The sequence below is a fragment of the Amaranthus tricolor genome, chromosome 1 (assembly GCF_026212465.1).
Source record: "Amaranthus tricolor cultivar Red isolate AtriRed21 chromosome 1, ASM2621246v1, whole genome shotgun sequence".
In the NCBI taxonomy this organism is placed as follows: domain Eukaryota; kingdom Viridiplantae; phylum Streptophyta; class Magnoliopsida; order Caryophyllales; family Amaranthaceae; genus Amaranthus; species Amaranthus tricolor.
The window spans coordinates 13,967,610-13,979,501 of record NC_080047.1 but is presented as its reverse complement, the minus strand read 5'-3'; the positions used below and the strand labels follow the sequence as shown (position 1 = coordinate 13,979,501).

The following is an 11,892-nucleotide window of genomic DNA, read 5'->3' as shown; positions in this document are numbered from 1 at the left end:
TCATAGAAAGTTTTTGTTTGTTTGAGGGGAATGAAAATTAGTAAAATTTAGGGATTGAGACTTGGGAAGGAAGGAAGGGAAAAGTCCTAAAAAAAGTCTTGAGAGGGTGATAATTTGAGTTGAGAATTGAATAAGTCACAAAAATATATTTTTCCCATTAATGAATGAGTTATATGGACAGTTTTGTAAATATAATTAATTTTTTTAATTTCTTATCTATTTTTGTCATTTGCCAAAAAAAATATGCAACATTTATTTTCAAAATCTCATTTTAAATTTCAACTATAATTTCTTAACTCCTATTCCCAACTTAACCAAAATATTTACTCCTATTTAGGTTTACTTTATGGTTTTAAAATTTGATAAGCAGTTGATGGAAATGGAGTTGACAAAAGCAGACAGGAGAGATGGAGTCAAAGGAAGGACCATAAAACGCGTAATGGAAACAGCGGGTCCCACCGCCAAAAAGCAGTCCAATCCACCCCCAAATATGTCAAAAAAAGTCGTCTTCATTGTCACAACTCACAAGTAATCACAGTCACAGCCAATCAGTGTTCTCCAGCTGTCCCTTTCACTTCTGTAAATTCAATTCATCTACTCCTTCCAACTACCTTCTACCCTTTTGTCTTTGTTCTTTTAGTGAACTAATTCCTACTAATCCAATTCTCTCTGGACTGTCTTTTGGAATTTCTATTATCATGACTGCAAGAGAAATTCTTCATAAGATGAAGGTTTGTAAACTTATTTCCTCATTTTATTTAAATCAAAATTAATGTTAATAATCTAATCTTTTACTCATTTATTGTGAATAATCTCACTTTTGAATTATTTTTTGATAATCCAATCTTAGCTCTTAGTTTGCTATCGATCATCATAATCTTTTATTTTATAATAATTTAATTTTTACCGTTAATTTGCTATCAGCATACCTTATTAGTATACTAATAAAAAATTAATGAAAAGTATTGATTTATTAAAAAATAATCTAAAATTGAAATTATTCGTAACAAATGGATGAAGTGTTAGAATTATTAATATTAATTTTTTATTTTTTATTATTAATCTTGGGTTTTTTGATTTGAGTATTACTGTTATGATATGATTGGTTTTTATATTTATTTATGGGAATTATTTGATTGGATGGTAGGACGTGTAAGGGCTTTAGAAATGCTGAATTTTTTTGTCAATTGCTGATAGCTTTTCTGTTTTTCTTTTTTTGGGTTGTAATTTTAAATTTAAAATGATAATGGGTAGTTGAATACTTGCGTCCCTTGCTTGTAGAAACTTTTGCTTCTAAATTTAGCAGGACTAAGACACAAAATAATAGAATGAGGGAAGTTTATTAGTTTTAAAGAACTATCTAGATCAAGTGATTATGGAAAGTGGGTAAAGAATATGAAGATGATGGATCAACTTCAAATTTAAGCATGGAAGTTTAATTGTGAGGAAAACTTAAATAGTTTTTTTTAGCATATGGTAGGTTGAGGGAAGATAGGGCTTGGGGAGGGTGAAGTGGTATATACTCCAACTGAGATAAGACCGATTGTCAAATTTGATAATCTGATTCTGTCACATGATCCACTTATCTTATTGCAAATCACGAATTATTAATTTTGAGCGAATTGCAAATTTCGAAAAAGCGAATTAAGATGTCTTGTTACTTTATGATTGGGGCTTATAGCCAGAAGATATATACTACTCCCTCCAACTCTATTTAAGTGTCCACTTTGGTCAGACACGGATTTTAAAAGAGTGGTAATTGGGATATTTTAAGTGATTATAATAATTATAAAGGTGATAGTTGGGGTATTTTAAGTGATTATAATAATTGTAAAGGTGGTAGTGGGGTATTTTAAGCGATTATAATAATTGTAAAGGTGGTAGTTGGGGTATTTTAAAGTAATGTGATTGGGGGTATTATGGTTTTTATTTGTGTGAACATACGATATTTAGGTAAAAAAACTTTGCAAAAAAAAAGTGGACAAATAGGTTGAATTTACCTAAAAAGAAAAGTGGACATTTAAAGAGAGTTGGAGGGAGTATTATTTTATCTCTTTTATAATATGTTTGAATGTCATTTTTGGAAGGAAAGAAAGAGAAAGAGAAGGGGGAGGGAGGGGAGAGGAAGGGAGGAGTGGTGAAATTGGTGTGTTTCCCAAATTGTTCTATTGTTGGAAGGATTTTTTGTTGTCGAAAATGTGAAGGAGTTGAGTTATACCTTCCAATTTTCTTCTCCCCATCCAAACGAGGAAAATACAATCCCTCTATTTCACTCCTCTTCTCCTATCCAAACTTGGTGTTAATGGTCCCTAGTGGCACTCCCGTTCTTCTTTAGTGTCTTTTTAATTTATATTTTTATTATTTATTGACAATAAAGAAAAAAAGAAGGAAAGAAAGCAGTGTTTGGCTTGGTTGAATAGATAGCAAGAACTTAGTGTGGAAGTTGAGAATTATTTCATTTGAGTAGTTAAAGTAGAAGGTATAATTGTTGAATCCTGAAGATTAGGAATGCTATTTTTGCGTTTTGTTTGCTACATATGTAAAGAGTTATTATGTACAATTGCGAAAGAAGAAAAAGTAGGGAGTAAAGTTATATAGAGAATCAAGAAAATTATGTATAGGATACAAACTGCGGATTTTCACTCTCTTTGAAGATCTATCTTGAGTCGAGGGACTCTTTGACTGCACTTTCCTTTATGAGTATGAGTTGCCGTCTTTCTTTTCTCCTCAGACCCTGATCATAGTTTTTCCTATGAACGGGATACATTGGGTATGATGATGATATAAACTGAAAAAACAATGCCAACTCATATCATATTGACCAAGTTGTATAAGTTTTCAAATGTATTGATATGACACTACTTGTATCATAAAGGAGTAAATCACCACATTTTAGGCCGGTTAAAGAAATGTTTCATGGTTTTGGCCGATACATGGCAGTGCAACAAATGCATCATCCTACTACCGCATCAGTCATCTCATCACTGTGAGTGTGATCGTGGCCATCGTCGCAATCAAAATCCTATTGGCAAACATTTACTACTTTCCATAAAACGGTGGATCGAGACAACACCAACAATGCCAAAATATGTTATTGCCTATTGGTGATGAAACGTGGCTAATGTAGGTTTATGGACTTGAACCTCCATCAGCCTGATTGTTTTCTTTTGTAGTGTGTGCTCATTTTCTACTTGGAACCTTGATTATGGGCAGCTTAGTCCGAGTTATATGGATTTCACAACTTCTATATGCATTACGGATAATAGACTCCAATGTTGGCTGTAAAACCTTTCTGCTTTTAGCATCAAAATCCTGTAATAAGTAAGATTTGTGTCGGGTGTTGATATTTCAGGTTAAAGCTGGGTTTAGTTCAGCACCAGCTGACACCGGAAAAGGAAAAGGTAAAATGTTAAAGCATATTACACACGGTTTTCATCTCGTCAAAGGAAAAGCAAATCATCCCATGGAAGACTTCCTTGTTTCTCAATTCAAACAAATTGAAGATAAAGAGCTTGGTTTGTTTGCCATTTTTGATGGGCATATGGGCCACGATGTCGCTAATTACTTGCAATCTCATCTCTTTCAAAACATCTTAAAACAGCCAGACTTTTGGACTGAGCCAGAAACTGCAATCAGGAATGCATATGATAAAACCGACACAGAAATTCTCGAAAAAGTACGAATCTTGGGTAAAGGTGGCTCCACTGCTGTCACCGCTATCCTTCTTGATGGCCAAACACTCATGGTCGCGAATGTGGGTGATTCTCGTGCTGTCATTTGCAACAATGGAGAGGCTACACAACTATCGGTGGATCATGATCCGGGAAAAGAGAAGACGGAAATTGAGAATCGGGGTGGTTTTGTATCAAATATTCCAGGTAACAATCAATCTACCATTTCCAATTGTCTAGCTACTCTACTTTTATATGTTTAATTGATCGAGATTCTTGAGATGTGTGCAGGTGATGTACCACGTGTTGATGGACAATTGGCGGTTGCGAGGGCATTTGGAGATAAGAGCTTGAAGATTCATCTTAGTTCAGAACCCCATGTACAAAAGGTGAAGATCGATGATACTACCGAGTTTTTGATCCTGGCTAGTGATGGTTTATGGAAGGTGCGTATCTCGCTCTCTTTAGAGCCATTCTCTTCTTGACTCGATAATTGGATTAGATGAATCTCTAGAGTTGCAAGATAAAGTTCTATGGAGTTGGTTACAAGGAAGTGCAAACAGATGTTCGTCCGCACATGGTCTCCAAACACATGAGGAGTCTCAAATATTAGTTTGCGTTAGTTTACATTACTTTTGTTTTATTTTAGTTACTTACTTTTAGGTGCTTATTTTTCACGAAAATATATAATATGAATAGGGCTCAAAAAATTATTGAGCATTTTTGCCCATTTAGGGGCAACTAGTAAAACAAAATTAGCCAAACATGAAAAGTATAGTCTCAACTCTGAACACAAATGCTGTAGCAGGAGAATCAAAAACACACCCAGAAGCCCTGTGAGCAGTTGTATATTACAGCAACCGGCCTACGAAGCTGCACACAAGCCAAAGCCTTTTCCGATTTACCAATGCATCGATTTCGTAGAACGAACAGATAGAGGTGTTTAAAACAGACCCGATTAGACGTGGCTTCAAAAATGATTTACAATAATGAAAAAATAAGGAAAAATTACCATGAATAATACAACCTTTCGCTAATTTCCCTGCAATAATACCAACTATTGATTAACCATGAATAATTTCAACTTAGAGGTATTTTCCTGGAATAATACCAATTTTAGTTTATTAATTAATTTACCAATAATTTTAGTTTATTAATTAATTTACCAATACTTTTTGTATTATAATCACCTATAGTTTGAATTTTAACATGTTACGGATTTTCTAGGAAAACACGTCTTTAAGTTGGTATTATTTATGGTTAATCAAAAGTTGATATTATTGTAGGAAAATAAGCAAAAATTTGTATTATTCATGGTAATTTTTCTAAAAAACAATATGGACACAAAACTCAATTTTTAACCGGACCGAAACACTTAACCCGAAATCAATGATATAGTTTTGAACATGATTATTTATGCAGGTGATGACGAACCAAGAAGCTGTGGACGCCATCAAACACATTAAGGACGCTCAGTCAGCTGCAAAGCACCTGACTGAAGCGGCCGTTTCTAGGAAAAGCAAGGATGACATATCTTGCATAGTTGTAAGGTTTCAATGATATATGCTTTTCTTGCTACTTCAATCTTCTGCTTTTCGGGTTTTGATGGGCGATATCAATGCTTAGCTTCTATCTGTTTGCAACAACAAAATGTGTGTACTTCTATCTATTTAATGCTAGTTCAAATCATAATATACTTGTATATTCAGTTTTCACCTGAAAACAGCCTGTGTAATTTTCAATTAAGTGCCCAAGTGATGGATTAATATATATATATATATATAGCTCACGGAGAAAGTAATTAATGGGGACATAATGTAGCTATTTGCTTTGAAAGCCAACCATTATAATATAATTCGTTTTATAAACGGTTATATATGAACAAATTTTGGTTTCTCTTTTAAATTTTCTTTTTTTTAAAGGCACCCTCATTTGCTATTTTTCAATAATTTATAAGCGAATTGATAATTTGTTCGTTGGCCTGAAAGATAATTGAATTTTATCTCAGTTGGAAAAGTAAATATTACTAATTTAGAAAAAATTCTAGGTTCAATTCTTATTTATTACTGTTCTTTCTTTAGTATACCCTATAAGAAAAAGCAATAAACTAACCCATTGAAAATTTATACTTTTCGATCTTGTCCTTATTAATTGCTACACTTTTACTTATTATCCTAGTAATATGCTAACTATGTCTTTTAAGTTTTTTCACTCATTTGTAAGAAATTGTATAGTAAAATGAAATTTTGTTAGATTCGTCTTAAAATGTCATTTTTAAATATCAAAATGTAGCATTTACTTACAGATATTAATGATCGAAGTGTTCCATGAAGTTGTGTGAAAACTCTACATTCCATATAAATAGGACAACTGTAAAAAGTATTTCTTAGTTAAATCTAGAGGTGTTAAAAACATATTTGATGATTTGCTATTTACTCGACTTTGTAACCGACTTGATCCGACTTCATAATAAATATTATACTCCCTCCAAACCAAATAAATAGTCTCATTTTCTTATTTGGCAAAACCTTTTTAATAGTCCTATTTCTATTTTTGGCAATCTTTTTTTACTTAAATACCCTTAGTTCACACACGTAATTACGAATTTACCCCCGTAAACCCTACTAATCTAAAATAATTAACAATATAACCCAACATCAATCATCTTAATCATTCCCTCCCTTTTATAATTCCCCTATTTACTCTGAATTCCTACCTCTCCCTCTCTCTCTCTCATCTTCATCCTCAACCTCTGTATAACTCTTCCTCTTCTTCAATGATCTTCATCTTCATCCCCAAAAATACCTTGGTTTACGGTTTATTATCTTCATCTTCAATTTTTTTCCACCATCTTCGTCTTCTTTGAAACCCTAATACTTTTAGGGGTTTTTTAAATCTGGGTTTTTTCGAACATGGCGTCACCAACGTCTTGTCTTTCTTGTTTGTCTTCGTCCCAAGAAAGTGATCCTACGATTGGATCTCCTAACCCATGGTTCGATTTCTACAATCGCCTACCTGCATCATCTACGACTTCTGATGAAACGGATCCTAACTGGGGAAGAAGTATAACTTCTGAAGATGAAGAAATACAGGGTATGTTTGATTTACAACTGGATCTTCAAGATCTATACATTGAGAACTTGTTCCCTTTCTCAGATGAAGAATCATTGGATGATGATGAATTGCTGTCTGATATAGATGTTCGAGGCCCATTTTCTCGTATGGATACATCTTTCCTCTATGACTAATGATGATTTTGTTTATGTGGTATGTATGGTATGCATGTCTTTCGTGTTTTATATTTGTTGCCCTATGATTTTTTTTTTTGAGGGTAAACAATTAATTATAGCTACAAAATCCCTACATCCATTCATTTTGCCACCAATCTAGGGTTTTCAGTTCATAAGCCACCAAACATTATGTTTAGGAGGCTATGTTCTTACCAGATGTAGGAGGCAATTAGTATGGGATTTGGGTTATCTGTGATGAGTTCAAATTGTTTTCTGAGATGAATTTGTTTTTCATTTTGTTTTTGAAGCCATCAATAAATTGTTATATGACATTTCGTTCTAAATGTTTACGGCTAAACATCTCTCCTATTTAATTTCTACATCGTGTTTAGACCTAAACATTTACCTAACAATGTAACCCAAACGTGAGTACAAAAGGTAACCCAAAAGTATACTCATGTGTGTCATATTTACATGTTCCTGGTGTTCATGCTGGTGCTGCTTCTGTTAATGTAGTTGTGTCTTTTGTTGGTGCTGTTGCTTCATTTCTTGCTGGAATATATGCTGCTGCTTCTGTTGTTGCTTCTGTGCTTGCTCTTGTTAAATGAAGTTGATGGAAAACTGCTTTGTCTTTGATCCCAAGTAAAATAAAATGACCTCAAATGTAGTTTCATCCACCTTTGTGTCCAGATATCTTAGTGCCTCGTAAATTGTTTCCTGCTGTACCCCCAAACAATGTGGGAATCTCCCTTCCCTTTCAAGTTTTGCTTGCTCATGTGTGGAATGTCATAATCCATACCACCTAGTTTCTTAATAACCTCAATTTTACATGCTTGTAGTGTGATCCATACATTCTTCAGTGCATTTGGTGTCAGATTGTCAAATGCTGTAGTCACTGCGTTAACTAATTGTGCATAGTTGTATGCTGATTTTTGATGCTGTAAAGATTGTATTGACCTAAAGAACCCTAAGTCAAGCACATTCATATCCGGTGAGTTAGGAGGTTGTTGCACTAAGTGGAAGTTAAATCCATCAAGTGTTGCCACCTCTCTAAACACCTCATCATCATCTAAAATATGTGGTTTAGCATTGTCCTGTTGAATGAAAATTGTTTTGCTTAAATGTGGTGGCCATTTAATTCTAATTGCTGGTAGTATCTTGTGCACAATCATGTCTCTTGTGTGATCTTTAGTGATTGATTGTATTGGTTTGGTCTCTGGCTCTCCTCTCTTCCTGTTTTTTGAACTCCTTTGTGCTGCCACTTCATGTGTGAAAGGAAAAATGCCTATCTTTCCATCAAAAATCATCTCACCTTCACTAGAAAAGATTGGTCTTGCAACGACACACATAAACATGATCTTGGGGATAAATCTTTTAGATTGGATTTCTCTATGTGGCTCTATTTCATCTTGAGTTAGATAAAATGTTTGTTGTGTCCTTGTAATATAAAACAACTTTTCATCAATGTGGACTACATTTGACATTTCATTAAATGTGAAGTTGCTTGTTTGCTCATCTAAAATGCAACTACTAAAACAAAAAATTAACCTGTCGAGTTTATTTTTGTCTGTAAGTAACGGTTTGATTGCGTTGGTGTGCTTTCGAAAGTACCTTTTTTTTTCCATCTGCATACTGTGGTGTGGCTAACTCCCATGGCCCTTGACAGTGATCTTAAAGTTGTCTTCTTCACTTTTTCAATTGATTTTAATTTGTTTTCATCAAAGGGGATTGATGCCCTTCCTTTGGTCCCTGTCTTCTTATTGTTGACATTAATTGGAACTTCATTTTTTTTTAATCCCGAATCTGTCTCCATATCCTTCCAATTGTCCTCCTATGCAAATCGTACTTCTTCGCAATTTCATTGATGAACCCGTGTTGTGGCTTCCCATTACTGTTTAGTGACGTTAAAAGCTCATGCATTATTTGAGTCTTAGTAAAATTATCTACATCTTTTTTTTTACCCATTGTATATACTTAATTGAAGGTGGTGGAAATTAATTGAAGCTGCTGATATCTTCACTTAATGCTATCTTATATACATTTACTGTTGCTTGGTGGTTTTTGTTGTTGTATGGGCGCAATTTTTTTTAAGTTTGGCGCCATTCTATTTAATTTTTTGTTTTCCCTTTACTGTGTTACTAATTGTCAACTCATTGGATTGATGGCTTCTTTTCATTACTGTATTTATCTTCCAGTTTCATTGTTGGCTTCTTTTCATCAGTGTTACAATCTTCCAGTTTCATGGATGGCTTCTGTTGATCAGTTTATTTTTCTTCCAGTGTCATTGATGACTTTTTTTCAAAATCAAAACATTTAGATTTTTTGTAGTTATTTAATTAATTTTGAACACTAAATGCATACCGTGTTTGTTTTTTTATAAATCTGAAGTCAACGAAAGATTTAATATCCGCATGTGCATGTGGCGAGAGGGTTGCTCGTTTTCAATTGTCGTTCAAAAAACATTGAAGAAATCAAGGAAGAATTAAAGACTTAGTTTATTTTATGATTTTGACGGTTTTTGTAATTTATTTGATGTAATTTTCTGTAATTTAAATTAAGTAGTTTAATGGTTGTTTAATTATAAAAATTTCGGAAATGTATTAATTTCAATTAAGTCTCAAACAATGTGAAACCCAATTTTCCCTCCAAAATTCATTCTATCTACTTTATTAAGCAAAAGGAGAGAATCATTAACAATTAATCCAATTACTTAAAAATACCCAACTACCACCTTTTTAATGGACCTCACACAACCCTTAATATCCGTGCCCAAGGAAATGGGACTAATTATTTGGTTCGGAGGGAATATTATGTAAAAATCAATGTGGATGCGAGACCCAATTTTAAAACGACCCAAGGTCGACCTAATAGTCCAAATGAACAACTCTAACTAAATCAATGCTTAATGTTTTAAATGGTAAAAGTTTTTGTGGTTGTAATTAAAAGCCAACTCTTAGAATTCCCCGATAAATGTGTCCATATTGAAATTTCCAATGTGCCATTTGTGTGTGGTACTGATGCATACTGTAATGAATTAAGATCATGAATATGTTGCCTACTTGGCTTGTGTTATATCAACCCAGAGTAATGAATGCAGTCACACTGGATGATTTGATTATGGGTAAATAAAACTTATGGTGCTGCAAAATGTGTAAACATGATCATGGCAAATTCACATCTGGGATGAACCAACTGAGTGATGCTCATTGCTCAGGACACCATTTAAAGATCTCAATTACTGCCCATGTGCTCCTCATCTTACCCTGCTCACTTTTTTGCATGAACACCCAAAATTTCATTATGATAAATTGAATATATTCCTTTTGTCCCACTCCCCTCCATAGGCTTTTCATAATCATCAAACAAGGAATGCAATTATAGGGGATTTTTCCTTATTAGAGATATCCATTCGAGTCATCGGAGCGATTTCACATCAACTTTTTCGTGTCGGTACAAAATTAAGTCTGATGTTCAAGTTGGTCTTTTTTTATATAATTGTAAATTTATTTTCGAAGTAGGGTCAAAATCATGTTCAATTAGTTAGACCGAGGTCAAAATCACATCGAGATTGCACTTGATCATGGCTAAATTAAACACATATAGCATTGAATCATGACTCGCACACGCACGCACGCACAAACTTGCACCCACCCACACCCACCAGGGCAGGATACTTCAATCTTCAATTCGAGGCGTTGAATGCTAGGTCTTTATTCTTCAAGATTTAACTTGGTGAAGTCGAAACTTAGCTCAAGTAAGATAGCCACTTTGGATCTTCATCTTTTATCTTGATGCAAACCTCTTAGAACTATCCTAACATGTTCATTTCATGTAATTTCTTTATCAAGATATTACCTCTCTTTTGAAATAGTTGTAACCGATAGTAACACGTTTAATAGAGAAATATGACTATTAGTGGTAAATATAAATAGAACGGAAGAAGTATGTGAGTTCATGTATAAATGGATGGATTCTTTAGATTTCATGGTGAATCTATCATATTGGACATTAACATGTTAATTCGGCAAATATATAAATTTTTTGGTCGCATGCGTGAGGCGGCTGCATACAAGTTTTTGTGTTGGTTGAGTTGGTTTCTTGACATGGAATTAAAAGTCAACGTTACAAGAGGTCACATGTTTAAATCTCAACCACTCTTCATATTCAAGTGGAATATTTTGCACCAGGTGAGGAGGATCAGCGTTGCATCCACACTTTTAGCCCAAAGGAGAGGAGACATGTTAATGTGTATTATAAATCCTAAAACCTCAACCATTAGCTTAATCTTTTGGTTGAATTGGTTTCTTGACAAATTCGATCGTACCGACACTACCACTTCATGATATATATTATTTGTGGTAGCATATGGCATAAAGCTCGATCCTGCACAGCAAATATAAAGCATTTATGCGACAAAGCTGTTTTATCGCTTATTTTGTCACAAAAGGCATTTAGCGAGCCGATAAAACACTTTATCGCTTAATTTTTTGTCGCCAAAGATAGTTTTTGTCGCTAAAATGCTTTATAGATTATAAAAAAAGTTGAATATTTGTCATTATTATTAAATAATAATAGTAAATATTACCATATTATTATTTAACAATATAAAAAATATTCAATTTTTTTATAAATAATACATAAAAATAATATATACACACCAGAGGATAATAAAATTAAATTTTAATTAAAAAGCAAAAATATATTACTAGATCATTTACATTAACATATATATATATATATATATATATATATATATATATATATATATATATATATATATATATATATATATATATATATATATATATATAATAAAAAATGTTGACATTATAATATTACAAAATTGTTTAAAATAATATATACATATTTACAATAAAAAAGTTAAAATACAAAGCTCAAAAATAACTATCAGATCCACCTGGGCTACTACCACCAAAAGTCGAACATGCATACAAAAAAAAATATTATTTAGTAAATATTCAACATACAAT

General features: G+C 33.1%; 2 protein-coding genes across 3 annotated transcripts; one reads left to right on the top strand and one right to left on the bottom strand.

The window, feature by feature from the left end:
- The first annotated feature begins 506 nt into the window (after positions 1-506).
- On the top strand, positions 507-5,576 carry LOC130803039 (probable protein phosphatase 2C 58). Of its 2 annotated transcripts, XM_057667304.1 has the most exons (5): positions 507-731; positions 3,353-3,878; positions 3,963-4,117; positions 4,480-4,610; positions 5,094-5,231. In XM_057667304.1, the coding sequence occupies exons 1-4, from the start codon at positions 699-701 to the stop codon at positions 4,606-4,608; spliced, it is 843 nt and encodes a 280-aa protein (XP_057523287.1). In that variant the 5' UTR covers positions 507-698; the 3' UTR covers positions 4,609-4,610; positions 5,094-5,231. The 2 variants fall into 2 exon arrangements, with proteins under 2 accessions (XP_057523287.1, XP_057523210.1); XM_057667227.1 differs by lacking the exon at positions 4,480-4,610 and having other exon boundaries at positions 520-731; positions 5,094-5,576.
- A 2,020-nt stretch (positions 5,577-7,596) lies between these two features.
- On the bottom strand, positions 7,597-8,714 carry LOC130799246 (uncharacterized). The gene is made up of 3 exons (XM_057662372.1): positions 8,513-8,714; positions 8,148-8,417; positions 7,597-8,048 (listed from the first exon to the last, which is right to left on the bottom strand). The coding sequence occupies exons 1-3, from the start codon at positions 8,712-8,714 to the stop codon at positions 7,597-7,599; spliced, it is 924 nt and encodes a 307-aa protein (XP_057518355.1).
- Between the last annotated feature and the right edge of the window lie 3,178 nt (positions 8,715-11,892).